General features: G+C 45.3%; 1 protein-coding gene across 11 annotated transcripts; it reads left to right on the top strand.

Moving 5' to 3' along the window:
- Positions 1-4,166: 4,166 nt before the first annotated feature.
- LOC123143963 (zinc finger CCCH domain-containing protein 45) lies at positions 4,167-16,649 on the top strand. Of its 11 annotated transcripts, none has more exons than XR_006471155.1 (6): positions 4,168-4,914; positions 6,258-6,649; positions 7,459-7,617; positions 8,218-8,306; positions 15,568-15,654; positions 16,287-16,649. XR_006471155.1 is itself a non-coding variant. In XM_044562958.1 (4 exons), the coding sequence occupies exons 1-3, from the start codon at positions 4,235-4,237 to the stop codon at positions 7,599-7,601; spliced, it is 1,215 nt and encodes a 404-aa protein (XP_044418893.1). In that variant the 5' UTR covers positions 4,167-4,234; the 3' UTR covers positions 7,602-7,617; positions 16,287-16,649. The 11 variants fall into 11 exon arrangements, 3 of the variants coding, with proteins under 3 accessions (XP_044418893.1, XP_044418891.1, XP_044418890.1); XR_006471153.1 differs by having other exon boundaries at positions 15,483-15,654; XR_006471154.1 differs by having other exon boundaries at positions 4,169-4,914; positions 8,148-8,306.
- Positions 16,650-19,613: the final 2,964 nt, after the last annotated feature.

Raw genomic sequence — 19,613 nt, 5'->3', positions numbered from 1 at the left:
ATACACCAAAATCACTAAGGGGCACTAGATGCACTTACAATCTCCCCATTTTTGGTGATTGATGACAAATAGGTTAATTTTTCAACGAGGATAAACATATGAAGTGTAAGTACTGATTTTGAGGAATTTGATTGCAAGATATAGAAGAACTCCCCCTGAAGATGTGCATATTTGAGGAATTTGCTTTGGACTGCAAATGCACATTGTAGGATAAAATTTTGGAGATCTCCCCCTATATCTTGTAATCCATTCACACATTTAACATATAGTATGAAGAATTTAAAATGCATGATGGAAAATGGTGTCCGACGAAATTCAGCATGCGTGCATTAAGGTACTTGAGGAAATAAGCATGTAGAAAGCAGTTCAAAAGTATCAGACCACCATCGGACTCAAGTTTACAACTCAACAAACAAACACTTCAGAAGAGCAATAGTTGTAACTTAAAGAGAAACAACCCATATATATAAAGACCTGCTTGAAAACTAACTCAAATTTCTCCCCCTTTGTCATCAAATGACCAAAATGGATGAAACTTGAGGACTAAAGCCCCTGAAGAATATCAGCTTGAGGTTGGTGGAGGAGCGCCAGCGTTGTCGGGGTTGTTTGTTGGAGTAGGGCCTGCCACGGTGTCGTCGAGATCCTCAGCTTCATCTGTCTCACGCGATGAAGAATATGAACTTGTGACCAACTGAGGAACTTTGACCTTCTTGAATTTCTTCGAAGGAGGATGAGACCACTCAAAGTTCTGTTGAAAGTCCATCTGCTTGAGGTCTTCATCACTATAAAGATGATAAAGTATAGCCCAAGTGTAATCGAATATTTCATGCACATAGTAATGATTCTTCTTCACAGTGTTCTGAGTAACAGTCATGTTCTGAATAATTAAGCCAAATTGGCGCTTGTCCCACTTGCGATTGCGATTGACTTTCTGGTGAAGACTTAGAAGAAGCTCATGATCAGTCATTACACGAGGGGCAGTGGCTTGAGGATTTTGCGCATTGGCTTTAGCAATAGAATCTTGCGTTGCAGAGTCATCATTGGTGGAGTAAGATGCAGCCTTATGAAATTGACCATCCAATGGACGAGTGCCTTCATCAATAATAGCAGCTTTGCCTTTTTCATCAACTGAGAAATTTGTGCTTTTGAGGACTTCAATAGGAGGCAAAAATCTGAGGTGATTCCGAAAGTCTGCCTTGTAAGGAATTGAAGATCTGGTTCTGATAAACCTCATAATCCAAGGAGCATAGGGCTTCAATCCAAACGGTGACAATGCAACATTAGCCAAAGTCCTCATGAAGAAATCGTGATAGTTAATGGGAATCCCACGAATGATGTTGAATAGCAGATTCTTCATGATGCCAACTTCTTCTTATTCTTCTTCTTCTTCTTCTTCAGAATTGTGGCCTTTAATAGGACCGAGGGTTTTGGTCAAGATGCGGTAGATGGTTCTTGGCACATAAAATAAATCTTTCACGAGGAAAGTGGTTCTTGGAGCTTGGCCAGGTCGCAAAGGCTTCATCAATACTTGCATGAGATGATTTTGAAGTTCATGTTCTTCATAGATGAGCCTTGCACCTTCTGCAGGGGGACTGACTGGGATTGCATGAAGTAATTCAGAGGACGGAGCTTTATAGTGAGTGTTTTCAGTCATCCAGTTCAGAACCCATGAATTGACATCTGAGACATTTCCAGTGAGATGTAGGGTTGCATAGAACTGAAGAATTAGCTCTTCATTCCAATCACATATATCAGCACAAAAATTGAGGAGTCCGGTTTCGTGAAGAACATTCAGAATGGGTTGAAAGCATAGAATGGACTCCATATCCACATGAGGAATTTGACGGTGTTGGAAGACTTTGTCCTTGTCAAACAGAACAGAGGCATAGAAATTCATCTGACTTGCAGTTCAAACCCTCTTGTGCCTAAGTCTTTCTGAGTCATAAGGATTTTCATCAGTGAAGAAATAATGCTCAGCGAAGAAATCGACATTCTTGAATGTTGGCCTCCTTGTGCCAGACTGAGGATTTTGAGGCTTGGGATGAAGATTTGTAGTAGTAGGCCACATCTTCGTCAACTTCTTCGACGCCCGCCTCTTCAGCAGTGAACTGAGGCATAGGCGATGATACTAGTGGAGTGGAAACAACAACTTCCACTTCAATTTCTTCGTCCATTTGCTCTGAGGAAGCAGCAGAAGGATTTTCTTCATCAGTGTCATCATCATGAATGGCATATTCTTCACCAAACGGGACTAATTCCTTTGATGGCACAATTGAGATTGGAACCGCATCAATTGGTTCGCTGAAAGAGCTTGTCAAAGTCCTCACTTTTTTGGGAGCTGAGGACTCTACAGAGGTTGATGCTTTCCTTTTCTTCGGGCTTCTTTCTCCGCAACCTTTGTTTTCTTTAATTCTGATGTAGAAGGAAGTGTGGTTGTCTTCACCTTTGAAGATGTTGCAGAAGGAGCAGATAAAGTTGGTGTATTTTTTTCAGGCACGACTGATGCAGTCGCCATGGCATTCTCAGTTTCTTCAGACACAGCAGATTCTTCAGCTGGCCTGGGTTGTTCTTCAAGCGCAACATTGGTGGTTGCCCTGACAGTTTTTTCAGGAGCTGGAAATTTCTTCAGCAACCCTGGTACTTTCTTCAGCAGCCTGAATTTCTTCAGCTGCGCTTGCCGTTTCATCAGTAGGCTAAGCAGATGCTTCAGTATGAGGAATTTTCTGTTGCGATGGAGCTGCAACATTTGCCTTGAGGTTCGTAGCGATGTTGAAAAATCTGACCTTGGCTCGTAGCCAATCAGCATGGTATCGGTCAAATTCATCACTGAGGATTTTGATTTCATTCTGAACTCCGACAAGTTCTTCAGGAGACAGGGTGAGAATGTTGCTCCTCAGAAATCACTCCTTCTTGTACTGGTCCTTCTTTACTCACCTGACCTTCTCAAATTTCCATTTTTCCTCGGCTATGAAGGAAGTCAACATGTGACTCTGTCCAGGAGTCAAGTTCAGGTCAGGGAGTGGAGTGTTTGGATCCTTGTGCCATAGGTCAATGAAGTCAAGGATCTTCTTCGGATCCAGCATAAGAGGCACATAGCTGCTTTTGGCTCTCGCAACCCTTTGCTGTCTGTCTCTGATGATTTCTGCAAGTTCTTCATCATCAGCTTCATTATCATCCGATAGAACATGGAAAACCACTTGCTTCTTATGAGGACTTGCCCCAGCCCTGCGGGCGTAGGCTGGTTCACGGCCTCATTCCTATGCCGTTGCCATCTCCGTCCCCGCCATCGCCCGCGCCAATGACGGCCGAGGAGGAGGAGGACCCCATGAGGTAGGTGATGGAGGACTCCCTTCACACCCACGACGAGCGCCAATGGCAGGGCCTCGAGGAGATGATGGCCCTGTCAGCGGCCGGCGACGTCGCCTTCCCAGAGCTCGACGCCTACGTTAATGAGGAGGCCATGGAGGACGTCCGGGAAGAGGCACCGAGGGAGGAGGAGCCGACGGGATGGAACAAGGCCTTGGTCGGGCCGTCCTGGACATGGACGGAGACCGTGTTGTGCACGCCTGAGGTGGACGCCGCCCCGTGGTCACCTTCCGCGCCACGGGAAAAGGTTGTGCAGGCACCACCGCAGCCACCACAACAGACGCCTCCCGCCTCGCAGGGGCCGCCAGCCTACCTCTGGCAGCCACCTCCGTACGTCGACCTCACTGGCGACGACGACGACGATTAGGACGACGGCTACGGAAGACGATGGCGGTATCGGCGGCGACGACCCTTATCTAGTTTTATAAATGTTTTTAAGTTTATGTTTATATTGATGTGGTGAACCTGGCTACCATGGACGTTTTAATGCTTATATTAATGTTTTTATATTATTTGCAATGTTTATTTGAGTATTTTTGTGTTAAATTTAAAGTTCAAATAATAAGACAGTTTGGGATGCGACGGACCGGTTGGGCACACCGACAACCGCACGACGGTAAACGGACGGACTTGCCCGTTTATCAGCCCAAATGAACGAAATCCGAACGAAACCGAAGTCTTTTTGGTCGTGCGTCGGAGTTGCCCTAACGCACGATCAGTGAGTGAACGATCCGACGGCTCGCAGCGCGGCCGACGAAGCGCTTCAACCAGTCGGCTGGATCTGGGTCGAAACGTTTTCCGACCAGACACGAATATCTCAGCGCCCAAACCCTAGCTAGCCCCTCCCACCCACCCTCCCTCAATCCAAATGGACGGCGACGGCAGCCTCCGCTTCGACTTCGAGGACGACGTCGACGCCTTCAGCGCTGGATCCGGGTTCGCGTCCTCCGAAGCCCCCATCGTCGCCGTGGGAGGGCCGTCCCGTGGCCGCGGCCACGGAAGCATCGAAATGGATGGCGACGAGGACAGCCTCCGCTTCGACTTCGAGGACGGCCTCGACGCGGCCGGCGCTGGTACCGAATCCTCGGCCTGGCCCTTCGAAGCCCCCATCCCCGCCGCTGGAGGGCCGTCCCATGGCCCTGTCAGCGGAAGCATCCAAATGGACGGCGACGAGGGCAGCCTCCGCTTCGACATCGAGGACGGCCTCGACGCGGCCGGCGCTGGCACCGGATCCTTGGCCTGGTCCTTCGAAGCCCCCATCCCCGCCGCTGGAGGGCCGTCCTATGGCCCTGGCAGCGGAAGCATCCAAATGGACGGCGACGAGGACAGCCTCCACTTCGACATCGAGGACTACCTCGACGCGGCCGGCGCTGGCACCGGATCCTCGGTCTGGTCCTTCGAAGCCCCCATCCCCGCCGCTGGAGGGCCGTCCCATGGCCCTGACAGCGGAAGCATCCAAATGGACGGCGACGAGGGCAGCCTCCGCTTCGACCTCGACGCCGTCGGTGCTGGATCCGGCTCCGACGAGGAGATCCCGGAGTGTATAATGTGAGGAACATCTCCATCTCAATCACTTTTATTTTAGTCCTGCGAAGTTTACAGAGGCTGAGAGAGGGAGAGAGGGAGGGAGGGAGGGAGGGAGGGAGCTGCATACCTCGACCTCGTCCTCTCCGGTGACCAGCCAACGGCAGCAAGCTTCAGCCTCCGCACTACCTCCTCTCCACACCTGCCACGACCCCCTCCTCCTGCAACCCCTTTTCCCTTTCTCCGCTTTCCCCTCGTCGTGCCACCCCCTTTCCCTCCTCCCTCCACCCCCTTTCCCCTCCAGATCTGCTACAGAGTTAGGTTATGTCTATGAAGTTGTGATTTAATTAGCAATCATACAAAGTTAGGTTGTGTCTATGGTGCCGCCACACCATACTTAATAAGCGTTATAATGTTATGAAGGGGGTCGGTCGCCATAAAACGCGTTACGCCATAAAAACATTGGTGTTTATGTATTTGCAGCGAACCCGCAACGGACACCGTATCCGATACGGATACTGCTCCAATATGTTCTGGATATGTACCCCCTGAGTATCAGGGAATAGATGATCCAAAACAATGCCGATACTTCATGGATACTCGGCCAGTGCGTTTCGGATATGGTCCAGCCCAGTTAAGAGGTAAGTAGCGATACAACCCTAGTCCCCTGATGCCTCATATTTCCCCTCCTTGCTGCTTTCCTCCCGAGCTCCACAGCAAGCGGCGGCAGACCGGCGGCGAGCAGACAACGAGCTGCTCCTCTTCTCCTTTCTCTTCTTATGATCTCATCTCCTCTGATACTCTCCTCCAGATGGCGGCTCCTGCTGAACCTACCAACCTAAGGGCACCATTGTGGAGCCATGTTACAGTGTTAGTAGTGTTCTGATCCTCTCCTATGGACTTTGACCTACCAGCTCAGTATTTTGGTGAATTAAGAAGAACAGTAAAACTTTTCCAAAATGGCGAATTCACGTATCTGCATTGGCCCGATACTGATACACGTATCCGCATCTGTGCATTCTAGGTGCCCATGCTGTATGAATTTCTGGAGTAACCAACTATGATGGATTTAAGAATTATCACATAATAGAACATAATTGGTAGGTTTTGATTTAGCTGATTCAGTTTGTTAATTTTTGGCGCCTTCAATTAAACTGGTTTTCGTATTGTTTAATTAGTGATTGATGTAATCCTTAACTTCTGTGACGATTCATATTGTTACTCAAAGTTCTGTCTCCTGTGCTACCCACTAGATCATATACTGTTTGACTTGGCATTTAAGCCCATTTCAATCTTCAGTCTAGCTGTTGTAAGGAGTGCTGTCTAAACTTTAACATAAACTGTCTTCCTTCCAATCTGAATTGCAGGTTTAGCGTGGGCTTTTGCCTTAATGGACCTAATTGCAAGTGCATGCATGTTAAGCTACCTGGGCCGCCTCCTGTTCAAGAAGTCCTCCAGAAGTTTCAACAGACGAATGCCTATAACTATGGTTCATCAAGCACAACTTATCAGCCTAGAGACAATAACTGTAAGCAGAAGGCGAAACCTCAAGTCCAGCATGAGTCAGTGCTGGAGAATCAAAATTTGGCTGTAAATGCTACTCTTGTAGCGCAACAACCTGCTGCTCAGCATGTGCAGACAGAAAATCCACCACCTCATCTACAGCAGCAGCAAAATGCTCAGGTTCAAGGTGTCCATAATGGTTCATCTATCCAAAAGCTACCACAACTGCAAGCCCACTTCCACAAGGGCAATCAAGGTGGGAGCTTCTAGACAGTTTTGTGAAGCTTTCAACACATATTATATGAAAACTATAAATATAGCCGTATTACCTGTATCGGTCTTCAGGGACAATGAGTTCCTTGACTTGTTGTTCCTTATGCTTCCCGTCTTCTTGATAGAATGATGGGCTTACTTTTCAGAACTTGTTCTGCAGTGTTCTTAACTGTCCTTTAGCAAGAGTCATAATTCGCTATCGTGTTATGCTAGAAAAAACTAATTTTCTCTGAATAATTAGACAAACTAATCTATGGCTAAGCAATCAAGATGATTCCTATACAACTAACATTATTGATTAGATGTATGTGTTCCTTGCATAAAATGGTTTGGCGAGTAGAACATGAAATTGAGTCACTTGGCTATTTACCTCTTTATGTAATTTGGAACTATGCCAATGGAATCTTGTGAGCACATTGAAGCAATATATGAGTTTTGGAATTATGCTCATAGCATTCTTTGGGCACATTAATACACAAATTTATTGCCTAGATACTTGTGACATTTGTATCTTCTAGGGACCACATAGGAAGTGATTTCCATGTTATTTTATGGCATAATCTGAAGCCAAAAGTGTTGTTGTAGTCTTTGTCCTTAGTAATAATCTAGAGGACAGAGGGCTGAGAAGATCCGTCTTGTTGACTTGTCAAGACAATCTTAATGATCTCTCTTGCATTCCAAAATTTCATTATTTCTGGTCCATGCACATGCTTCCTTTTACAAAACAAAAAAATCAATGTTGAAGTGGTTCTAAGTTCTAACAGATTTTATGTTAACATGTTAAAAAAATAGGTACTTGGTTATTAAATTTTGCAACCAGGAGAATCTGGATTTTGGTTCAGTGGGGTGTTTTTGCCCCTCAAAAAGGATTAATGAGGTTGAACTTGACGAAGCATGTCCATGGAGAGTGTCATTTCAATATTCTCCATCTCTAGAACTCATCATTTCCAGGTAAATCATACATTCCTCTTAGGCTCTCAGCTAGCAATAGCTAATACAATTACACATACACCTCTGTTACACAATATATGCTATAATTTACTTTTAGGGGAAACTATTTATGTGTCTTCTATATATGGTTGTAGATTAATTGTAGTATTTATTGCTGTTGAGAGTAGAGCACGAAATTAACTTAGTCTACTTATTAAGGGAGTTAATTAATGGTACAGGTGGATTGGTAATCATGAGTTGTTTCTTTTTCTTTTGACGTAATCATGACTTCATCTCATTTATACCTTTTAGTATTTTTTCTTTGTCATTTAGCTCTAAGCACACGGAACATATTTAATGGCCTAGCTTTTAACATAGGTTGGCCCAAACTCAAACGTCAGTACTAAAAAAAACAGACATTAAGTGGAAGAAAATATTACCTCCAAAACAAGGGACAAGTATATATATATATACAGACGCGACAAACTTCTAACCTACATATATTTTGACGAAGGTGGCAATCTAGTATAATATCATTTGTTTTGCAACAGAGTATTTGAAAAGTAAAATAGTGCTATTCTGTTGGATACATCAAATTATGGCTGAACACACTTTCTTCAGTGTCTGCAAAACTTCTAGTACTGGTGGTGGAATTTAGAAATATGCTCACAGAAGCCCATTGTGGTCAGAACTTCTCTCCAGTGGCTTAGGTACATCACAATTTTTAAAATCTTGTCCATACTTATTTTATTGTCATCATTTCACATTATATCTTTCCAGTGGCGGATAGTACTACTCTTTCTCACTGATGGAATATAGCATCTCATAGCAGATTAGATGACATAAGCTTGTGTATTCACACCATACTGCACTGCATGCTAATATTTGTTGATTCCACCGAGTTTCTCCTTGCATAATACTCCCTCCGTCCCATAATATAAGAGCGTTTTTAACACTAGTGTAGTATCAAAAACACTCTTATATTATGGGACGGAGGGAGTATTTAACAACAGATCTTATGCTATAGACATTTCCACTAATTTATGCTTAAAGGGGAAATATTTATGTCTTCTAAGGGGACTAAAGGCTTTTGTTGTTTTTGTTGATAGTAGAGCATGTAAATAGCTTCTTAGTTTAGTTATTTATAAGGAAGTTAGTTGATGGTAGAGATGCTCTGGTAATCATGAGTCATTTTTCTCCTTTTTAATTAATATGTTTCATTTATCTTCTATTGTACCTCCAGTTTGGTACATTTTTGTCATTTAGCTCCAAGCTATGGGACAAAAAGCATCTAAAGACTTAGTTTTTAAAAAGAGATTGACTCAATTGTATGCCCAACTCACATCAGCATCCAAAGAATGTTAATAGGAGCATTTAGTGGAAAATATTGCCGCCAAAACTAGAGTAACAAACAAGTATGTAACACAGTATATATTCTGCTTTGATGGTTGTAATTTGGTAATAATATAATTTGTTTTGTAATACAGTAGTCTAAAAGTAAAATTATGCTATTCAGTTGGATACTAAATTATTGTTAAATTTACCTTTTTCAAGGGCTCTTCCCTTGAAAAGGTTACTTCTAATTTTGGTGGCTACATTGGTGGTTGGATTTGGAAATTTACTTGCAAAAGTTCATTATGGTTAGAATTTCTCTCCATTGGCTCAAGGTACAATAAATTATGGAAATCCACCCGCCTGAGTACTAGGAACTGGCTGCCGCGGCCCCACATCGAAGCATGCCTGCCCTGCCACGTGTCTTGCTCGTCAGCCGCCAACCCACCCTAGCCGCCACCGTCCTAGAGCGAAGCATCCGCGCCCCGCCACCTCTCTTCCTCACTAGCTGCTAGCCTCCATTGCGGTCTTTGCGATGATCCCGTTGTTGTTGTAGGAGCTGGCTGCCAGTGCCCCTGCTTGCCGATTTTCAGCGGTGCCTGTGCCGCTGCCGCTGCTTGGTGGGTCGGTCCTTGCTCTGTTCCATGCTCGTCTGACATCATGTGATTTTGCTTGGTTCCCTTTAAGCATTGTAAAAAGAAGGCAATTTCTTTGTCACCGGGCTTCCTTTCCATCCCTTGCGTGGTCTGCGTCTCTGGGCATACTCTGGCAAGATTTCTTATCTGTTGTGCCCTGTTGCCCCCGTGGAATCTTCACCACTCCCTATGTTTGTTGTTGATAAGGTTGTCTCTCATGCTGCTAAGGTTGCTGATGATGTTGCATGATTCAGCAGTGGATGATGTTGCATGACCCCAGAAAACACCAAGGAGAGACAAAAAAAAGGACACAAAAAAGTCTCTGGTCAAGTAAAACAAGATCTAATATTCAGGCAATGCATGATTCAGCAGTGGATGTATTAAGTCTAGTTGCCAGTTTGGTTTCGTGCCCGGGAGGTCGACCATGGAAGCCATATTCTTGGTACGACAACTTATGGAGAGATACAGGGAGCAAAAGGAGGACTTGCATATGGTGTTCATTGACTTGGAGAAGGCCTATGATAAGATACCGCGGAATGTCATGTGGTGGGCCTTGGAGAAACACAAAGTCCTAGCAAAGTACATTTCCCTCATCAAGGACATGTATGATAATGTTGTGACAAGTGTTCGAACAAGTGATGTCGACGTTGATGACCTCCCGATTAAGATAGGATAATCAGGGGTCAGCTTTGAGCCCTTATCTTTTTGCCTTGGTTATGGATGAGGTCACAAGGGATATACAAGGAGATATCACATGGTGTATGCTCATTGCGGATGATTTGGTGCTAGTTGATGATAGTCGGACGGGGGTAAATAGGAAGTTAGAGTTATGGAGACATACCTTGGAACCGAAAGGGTCTTAGTAGAACTAAAACCGAGTACATGATGTGCGGTTTCAGTACTACTAGGTGTGAGGAGGAGGAGGTTAGCCTTGATGGGTAGGTGGTGCCTCAGAAGGATACCTTTCGATATTTGGGGTCAAAGTCGCAGGAGGATGGGGGTATTGATGAAGATGTGAACCATCGAGTCAAAGCCGGATGGATGAAGTGGCGCCAAGCTTCTGGCATTCTCTGTGACAAGAGAGTGCCACAAAAGCTAAAAGGCAAGTTCTACAGGATGACGGTTCGACCCGCAATGTTGTATGGCGCTGAGTGTTGGCCGACTAAAAGGTGACATGTTCAACAGTTAGGTGTGGCAGAGATGCGTATGTTGAGATGGATGTGTGGCCACACGAGGAAGGATCAAGTCCGGAATGATGATATACGAGATAGAGTTGGGGTAGCACCAATTGAAGAGAAGCTTGTCCAACATTGTTTGAGATGGTTTGGGCATATTCAGCGCAAGCCTCCAGACGCTCCAGTGCATAGCGGACGGCTAAAGCGGGCGGAGAATGTCAGGAGAGGTCGGGGTAGACCGAATTTGACATGGGAGGAGTCTATTAAGAGAGACCTGAAGGATTGGAGTATCACCAAAGAACTAGCTATGGACAGGGGTGCGTGGAAGCTTGCTATCTATGTGCCAGAGCCATGAGTTGGTCGCGAGATCTTATGGGTTTCACCTCTAGCCTACCCCGACTTGTTTGGTGTTAGGAACTAATAGTATTGGTTTAGGAGTCCTATTAGTCTATGTTTACTTTCCTTGCACCTAAAGTCTTATGTAATATATATATGCCCTATGGTCTTTCAATAGAGATAAGTTGCTTCCCTAACATTTGGGACTAAAGGCTTTGTTGTTGTTGTTGTTGCCAGATTAGTAGTATTAATTTTTAGAGTAATTGTGCCAAAAATTACGGAGATGGGATCTGCTGTACATGCCTATTTCCCCTGGTTACCATAATAGCTTCATCAATTTCCAAATTAATTGCCTCAAGTTGCCAAAGATGGATTTGCTATACTCACCCACACCTAATTTCCAGATTAGTTGTCTCTAAATGCCAGATTCGCTGTATCGGTTTCCAAATTAATTGTCTCAAGTTGTCGAAGATGGATTTGATGTACTCACCTGCACCTAGTTTCTAGATTAGTTATCTCTAATTGCCAGATTGGTTGTACTAATTTCCAAATTAATTGTGTCAAGTTACCAAAAATGAATTTTTTGTACGGGTAATTTCCAGATTAGTTGTCTCTACTTTCTAGATTTGGTGTATCAGTTGCCATACTGGTTGCCGACCTTGCCATTCTCGTGCCCGTGTCTTCCCCTTGTCAAAAATCCCTAGCGCTCGCATACATGTGACTGAGAGATCCCGTGGCACCTCCTGGAGTCCCGGGCCCCATTCTATCCCTTCGTCGTCTAGCTCGCGGGTGATTAAGATCACCCCATGAAGTCTGTAAACAAAACACCGCAAAAAACAGTGATGCAAAACAGAGAGAAAGGAGCGTGGATTGCGCTCACTGGAAGCCGAGGCGCGCTCGCATCAGAGCAGGCACGAGCTACCTCCAGTATGGAGGAGTGATCTTGCTGAAGAAATAAAGGGATAGAGGAGAGAGAGGGGAGGGGGGATAGAAGAGCGGCAGGGAAGACAATGCTAGATACTAAGCATCCTGTGGGCTTGATGTGTGCGCTACTTCCGTTTCGCTGAACCACGCGATGCGCAGGCACGGATCTCAGCGCCCCGCCGCACGGGAGGGTGAGGATGCGCACGCCCCTCGTTAGATTTTCCCAACTATGAAAAAGATTCGAACTCTTGCCGTGATCAGTGATCAATTGGCTGCCCAGTCTTAGTGGAGGCTGTGGACTCTTACCGCCACCAGCTAACTGCCTACACTCAGTGGCTTGATGGTGATGCTCTTGCTCGTGTTGTGTCCGTCTTCGTCGTGAATGTCCTGCCTCAGTTTTCTTATGAGATTGTGTGACTCTTTCGGCCTTCATCATATGGACTCACCTTCGTCAGCGATACCAACAGGCTGGTGATGCCATTTACCAGTCCGCAGGGGCAAAACTTCAGCAGGATGATGCCTCTGTTGATGAGTTCTACGCTTAGAGTTCTGCTATTCAGCGTCAGTTGGATTATCTTTGCATTGCTGGTTGTCACACGTGCTTTTGTTGCGTGGTTGTTTGTGTTGACCTGGAGTTCCAACAAATTTCCGAGTTCTTGATGTGGCTCTGTAAGGAGTTTGAGCCACGACATGCCCAACTCTTTGTGAGTGTGCTCCATGTCTCTTCTGAAGGCACTCACATAGATACACGTAGAGGAGACTCATCTGCATGGTGCTGGTTTAATAGAGCTTTCTTTAGTGCTACACTGAATACTACTAGCTACTTGCCCATGTGTTGCAACGGGGCATACATGTTATACTGGTTCAATAACAATCATGTCCGACATATACCTTACGCCCATCATATTCTAGATTGTGGTAAGATTTGATTTGATTTGAGTATGGGTAGGGGATGGTAAGGAAAGATTTGATTTAGTCGAGGTCTTGTTAAGATTTGATTTTAGTTGGGTAAGGGTAAGGGAAGGCAAGGAAAGTTTTGATTTATTTCAGGTTTTGATAAGATATAATTTGATTGAGTTGATGCGGGACATGGTTATGGTAAGATTTGGTTGAGTTAATGCATGATATGGTTTCCAATAGGACAAGGAAAGGAACGTATCGATGTGGTTTTGATTATTCCAAACCAAGGAGGGCATGAAGAGTAAAAATCAATGTAAGGGGGCGAGGGAGGAGGTGAGGATATCGCTTGCACCTCCTTTTAGTTCATGGTCTTCTGTGGTATGCCTCAGGGGGCATCCTTAGAGCATCTACAACTAGGCTCCTCAAACCCCTGCTAAACGTTCGGGGGGACAACCCGATCATTGTCTGGTCACGAATTCGCCACCCAACCACTCGCCTATACCCAGCCCATACCTAGTCCAAATGTGGGGCGGTCCGGACGCGGCCCCCACGTCGGACTGGCCTAGTCTGACCCCACAAATACCCCACCCTGGACAAAACCCTAGTCTAGTCTTGACTACTCCGCTCCACTGCTTGTCTCCTTCCGTAGTTCCGTCCACTTCGTGTCCCCTCCCCTCCCCACACCATGTCCAACTCCAGCAACGGATCCGGCAACGAGTCGTACTCCATCGTCTGGGGGGCGCTCAAGGAGGAATCTAGCTCCTTCGCCCCGGACGACGAGGAGCACATCCTCCGCATTGCCCTTCGCCGTTCATGGATGGATAGGAGCGGGAACTCAAGCTCCGCGATCGAAGGGGCAGCTCCGCATTGGCCTGAAGCCGCACATCGCTGTCCGTGCCCTCCCCTTTCATGTGGTGGGGCGACTAGTGGTGCCTGGCACCTCTAGCCCTTGCTTCTCCCGAGAGGCGCTGGGTGCTCGTGCCCGCACTGTAGAGCCTGCTGCCATGGCTGCCTGAGTTGAAGGTGCGGGTCGCTCGCTACGGAAGGCAAAAGGGCCGCGCAGGCCTTCAGCCGGCCTGGTTGGTGGTGGTGCAGATCCGCGCTCGAGCCCCCCCCCCCCCCCCCCCCCCCCCCCGGCGATCTCCTCCGCTACGCATCCGCCGGTCCTTCACCTCGGTGGAGGCAGACGCTCACCGCCGCGGTTGTGGCAAAAATGCGAAGGCGCTCCGGATTGGCATCGAGAAGTCCGAGCGCCTCGCGAAACAGAAGGCGGCGGCCGTGGCATAAGCCGCCCGACTCACTAAGGAGCAGGCCCGCGCTGCTTGGCGTGTGGTCGGGATCCGTTTCTCCTCTTCATCTGACAGCGGAAGAACCAACAACGGCGATGACTCCCCTCCTGCCATCGACGCCTACGCCGAAGACTACAACCGCTGCTTCGGAGACCCCAAGTGGAAGCGACCAACGAGGAAGTGGTTAAGAGCGTGTTTGGTTCTCGTCCTTGAGTTGAAGTGCCTTGCCTGGAGAGCGCATGGAGCCGCCTGTGCATTGTTTGGTTGGTGATCTGGGGAATCAACTGCACGCCTGGCCTGGTATAAGTCTGGCATCCCCTCTGTATCTACAAAAGAGGAGTCGATGTAGTAACCAAACTAGCGATAAGTCTGGCATCCCCTCCGTATCTACTAGCATCTACTAGTAGTTTGCTATCGTATTTTGCTATGTAGCTATGTTGAACATGCTATCGAACAATCTATGTCTTGCTATGTCGAACTTGGTATGTCCTGTCCTATTTATGTTGATCTACGTCTTGCTATTTTCACGTTGCATGCATTGCATGGATTTGGGGGTTAGCATATGAGGGGGACGGCTGTGGACGCGGACATTTGAGGGGTGACCGGACACGTCCGAGGATATATAGGGGCTCAAATTAGTACTACCTCCGTTCCAAATTATAAGATGTTTTGGATATTTCAATATGGTCTACATAGACTGAAATGAGTGAACAAACACACTAAAACGCGTCTATATACATCCGATTCTCATTTTTTTATAAGATCTTATAATTTGGAATGGAAGGGGTACATTCTGGTTGTAGATGCTCTATGTTAGGGTTGTAAACTTGGTAAACAGATTCAGTTTTCTTAATGTTCACCTCCGAGCTTCTGATGGCGAGCCTCCTTATGATCTGACTCACTATCGTCATCTTGTTAGTTGCCTCTTCTATCTAGCATCTCCTATCCAGTTCGCGTTCTGGGTCACCTCCTTCGGGTTGTACATATCTTTCGAATCTCTGGCCACTTTCTGCTTAATGTGTCTTTTCTTAGTTAGTTTCTCATTGCCAGGAAGACAAAGAAACATATTGCAATTTCCCGTTTGAGCAGAGGCCATGGTTGCAAGCTATGGCTCTTGTGACAGAGGTGACTTGATTATGGTGGTTACTTGAGGATTTTTGTCTTTTTGTTACTACATTGACTCCTCTTTTGTCTAACAACACATGTGCTATTGGTATTTCTTGAGATCTGGTAAAAGCATGAGCTCAACAAACATATTGGTATGGACGCTTATACTCCCTCCGTCCCAAAATAAGTGTCTCAACTTTGTACTAGCTTTAGTACAAAGTTGTACTAAGCTTGAGACACTTATTTTGGGACAGAGGGAGTATGAGATAATAGGTACAAGATCAGGTTGCTCTTCAGTATGTGCCTTCAGAGCTTCAGTTGGAGGCCTTGGGAATAGATCAGGATGCTTCCCTCGTAAAAGTAAGTTTGTATCTTCACGCTGTTGTGCACTGCATGCTAAAACTTATTAATTGCCTAAGAAATTGTTATAAGTTTCTTACAGATCTTATGCTAAAGACATTCCCACTTATTTATATTTCCTTGGCCTTGAACTCGAATTAAGTCGGTTGAACTCACATTCCAAATGGATCTTATTTTTTTGTAGCAAGTCAGTTAAGGAGAGCAAGCCAATTAAGGAAATATTTCAATCATGGTCTTTAGGGTGTGTGTGAGGTAGTTAGGGGAGATGTGTAGAGACTAGAGAGTAAGCCAATTGAGGAATCTTATCATTGCAGTCTGAATACATGGTTGCTATTATCTTGGGCCTAATTTATGTATCATCCCCCTCCTTTCCTCTATGAGGTCATCTTGACCAGGCGTGGAAAATGAGACAACAGTATACAATACTACTAGATTAGGATAACTTGGCGCTTACCATCCAGGTTAGCTAATTGAATTAAGTATTGTATACCACTACATGTACTTTAATTTGTTCGTAGCTGACCAATGAGTACCTCAGAACTGAATGAAGCTAACTGATGGTTTGTAACCATTTAGGACTTACTTTATGGCAATTTGCGGCTACGAAATTGAAATCCTGGATCTTGTTGCAGGCTTCGCTGATCGCTGCTAAGGCACAGGGTGCTGATGACGTCGCTGACAACGAAGGCAAGGGCATCATGCTATTTTGTCAGTACAAGGGAAGCGAAGAGAATGGTGAGGACTCTGGCTGATCTACTGAAGGAAGCTGTACGTGATAGTTTCTTTCTACGATGATTGTTTTCTTCCTGCCGATTCCCAAGAGGATCTGGGGCCTCTTCCCATTGGAGGCATATATGTATTCCTGAGTATATCTTGCATGTACTGTCTTGTCATAGCAAGCAACTTGGGACCAGCTTCAGACAAGTAGTATGTTTCAGTTTTGAACCAAACTAGGCTACTCCTGCAATGAATGAATCTCCCTTTTGGTTTGCACACACAGTGGATTGTACTGCTGTTCCTTTTTTTGGGCAACTGCGTAGATAGTACTCTGTCCACAAATAAATGCATGCAGTGGGTTCATAATCCATGCTAGTATGTATGACAAAAGGCGCAGAATTGACAGCAATTTCGAGGAGCTCGTGGCAAAAAAGACAAAATTTGGGTGTCGGAGAAACTTTTGAACTGAACACTGTTCACACAGGATTTGTCTTTTTTGCCACAAGCTCCTCAAATGTCCAAACAAGCTAAAATTTTGCACAGACATCACGCATTTAAGCATCTTGCGCCACAAAAAGAAAATCAGACTTTTTGCTATATTTTTAGATTTTACTGTTCACCGGGTGTAGATGAGCTTGGACAACAAATTGAATTTGTGCAGAATTAACAGTCCATCTGCATCTCCAGCAGAAAAGCACTATTCAGCCACAGAATATCAGCCTAGTGGCCGGGAAGAAGTGGGAAACTGACAGTACAACTGTCGGCAACATCTGGAAGAAGCACAGATTTCAGTTCCCCATTGCGGAGAAAACCAGTCATCAGAGAGGCGTCTCAACTGAAGATGTGAAAGAGATGGGACTCATCAGAGAGGAATCACAATGGGGCCAAGGAAAATGCACGTATCTTCAAAAACTGTTGGTGGTGTGCGTGTGCGCCTTTGTGATCCAACTTTAAATTTGTCGCAATCCACAACCAAACAAACCCAAAACCAAACCAAACCAATTGTAACACGTTGGCAGGGCCAGAAGAGACTGTGGCATGATGTCAAAACGCTGGGGCAGGCACTGGGATCACAACAGGCATGAGGGCATGAAGAAACTGATATGCCGTTGGGCTGAGAGGCGTCACATTCACCCTCCAGATAGACCACTGGCCTTAGGAAAAGGAAATCATCTTTATTTCAGCCATTAATTCAATGACTGGGCACTCAAAATGGTCAGTCAGACGGGAACCCAAAAGGCACATGAGGCTGGTCCATATCAAACCTCTTTCTACTGGGATGTGGGAACAACATTGCAAATTTATTGAGTACTGAGAACAGCACTGGTAAATGCTATTGTTGCTTAACATGGGGAATGCAATAAATTTGCAAGAGGGACGTAGTAGGTTCACTAACACCGTCTACATAATTCCATGCAATAGTCCTACTAAAATGTAGAGAGTTTTACCACTGCATAAAGGCTTATCCTCTGTTGCCATCGTCGATAGTAACATTGTAGAACCAGTACATAGAATATGGCCATAACAGCCATTAAGCAACACGGGTAAATGGATTATATCGCCCTACACCAACAGCATTGGTATTCCGCAAAACAAAGCGTTGGCTTGCATACCAAATATCTTATAGTTAGAGTTATTTACCCAAAACCACCACAGTTGAGGCTACGATAATAACTTGTACCACATTTATGCCAGAAAAAAAAAAACCATCAACCCTGCGCCTAATCTCTAATGCGGAGTCCTGATGGTGTGATAAACTCGCGGAAACAACGAAACTGACAAGCTGGGCCCACCTGTCACGTGATGGTGTGATAAACTCGCGGAAACAACGAAACTGACAAGCTGGGCCCACCTGTCAGGCGTGGCGTGCTTATGTGGATAATATGCTGAGTTGGACAAGGGTCCCACCTGTCAATGACTCAAGTGTTTTTTTACTTTTACTTTTTATTCCTTCCTCTTTTTCCTCCTTGAGCATTTCGACGAACAAGCTGTGAGCGCCCTTATTTCTTCCCTGACTCTGAACGAGCTATGTCGTGGCCGTTTCTTCTTCGTTGTCGAGCCTATGTGCGCTGCCGGGCGAATGATGTCGCTCGAAGTTACGTCGGTATTTCCCCAAAGAGGAAGGGATGATGCAGCACAGCGGCGGTAGGTATTTCCCTCAGATATGAAACCAAGGTTATCGAACCAGTAGGAGAACCAAGCAACACAACGTAAACAACCCCTACACACAGATAACAAATCCTCGCAACCCGACGTGTTAAAGGGGTAGTCAATCCCTTCCGGGGTACGGCGCCTCAAGATAGTCAAACAGACGTGAGGTAAATTGTAGTAGATTGATAAATCAAACGCCAAATAAAATAAATAGAAATAAAACGCAGCAAGGTATTTTTGTATTTTTGGTTTAATAGATCTGAAAATAAATGCAAAAGAAAAGTAGACCGCAAAGGCAAATATATGAGAAAGAAGACCCGGGGGCCGTAGGTTTCACTAGTGGCTTCTCTCGAGAAAAATAGCAAACGGTGGGTAAACAAATTACTGTTGGGCAATTGATAGAAATTCAAATAATCATGACGATATCCAGGCAATGATCATTATATAGGCATCACGTCCAAGATTAGTAGACCGACTCCTGCCTGCATCTACTACTATTACTCCACACATCGACCGCTATCCAGCATGCATCTAGTGTATTAAGTTCATGAAAAAATGGAGTAATGCAATAAGAATGATGACATGATGTAGACAAGATCTACCTATCTAGAGATGGACCCCATCGTTTTATCCTTAGTAGCAACGATACATATGTGTCGTTTCCCCTTCTGTCACTAGGATCAAGCACCGTAAGATCGAACCCACTACAAAGCACCTCTTCCCATTGCAAGATAAATATATCAAGTTGGCCAAACAAAACCCAATATCGGAGAAGAAATACGAGGCTATAAGAGATCATGCATATAAGAGATCAAAGAAACTCAAATAACTTTCATGGATATAAAAATATATAACTGATCATAAACTCAAAGTTCATCAGATCCCAACTAACACACCGCAAAAAGAGTTATATCATATGGATCTCCAAGAGACCATTGTATTGAGAATTCAGCGAGAGAGAGAAAGCCATCTAGCTACTAACTACGGACCCGTAGGTCTACAAAGAACTACTCACGCATCATCGAAGAGGCACCAATGGAGGTGGTGAACCCCATCCGAGATGGTGTCTAGATTGGATCTGGTGGTTCTGG

The sequence above is a fragment of the Triticum aestivum genome, chromosome 6D, assembly GCF_018294505.1.
Source record: "Triticum aestivum cultivar Chinese Spring chromosome 6D, IWGSC CS RefSeq v2.1, whole genome shotgun sequence".
Lineage (NCBI taxonomy): Eukaryota > Viridiplantae > Streptophyta > Magnoliopsida > Poales > Poaceae > Triticum > Triticum aestivum.
Note: the sequence above shows the minus strand (reverse complement) of the source record. Positions and strands in the feature narration are given on the sequence as shown.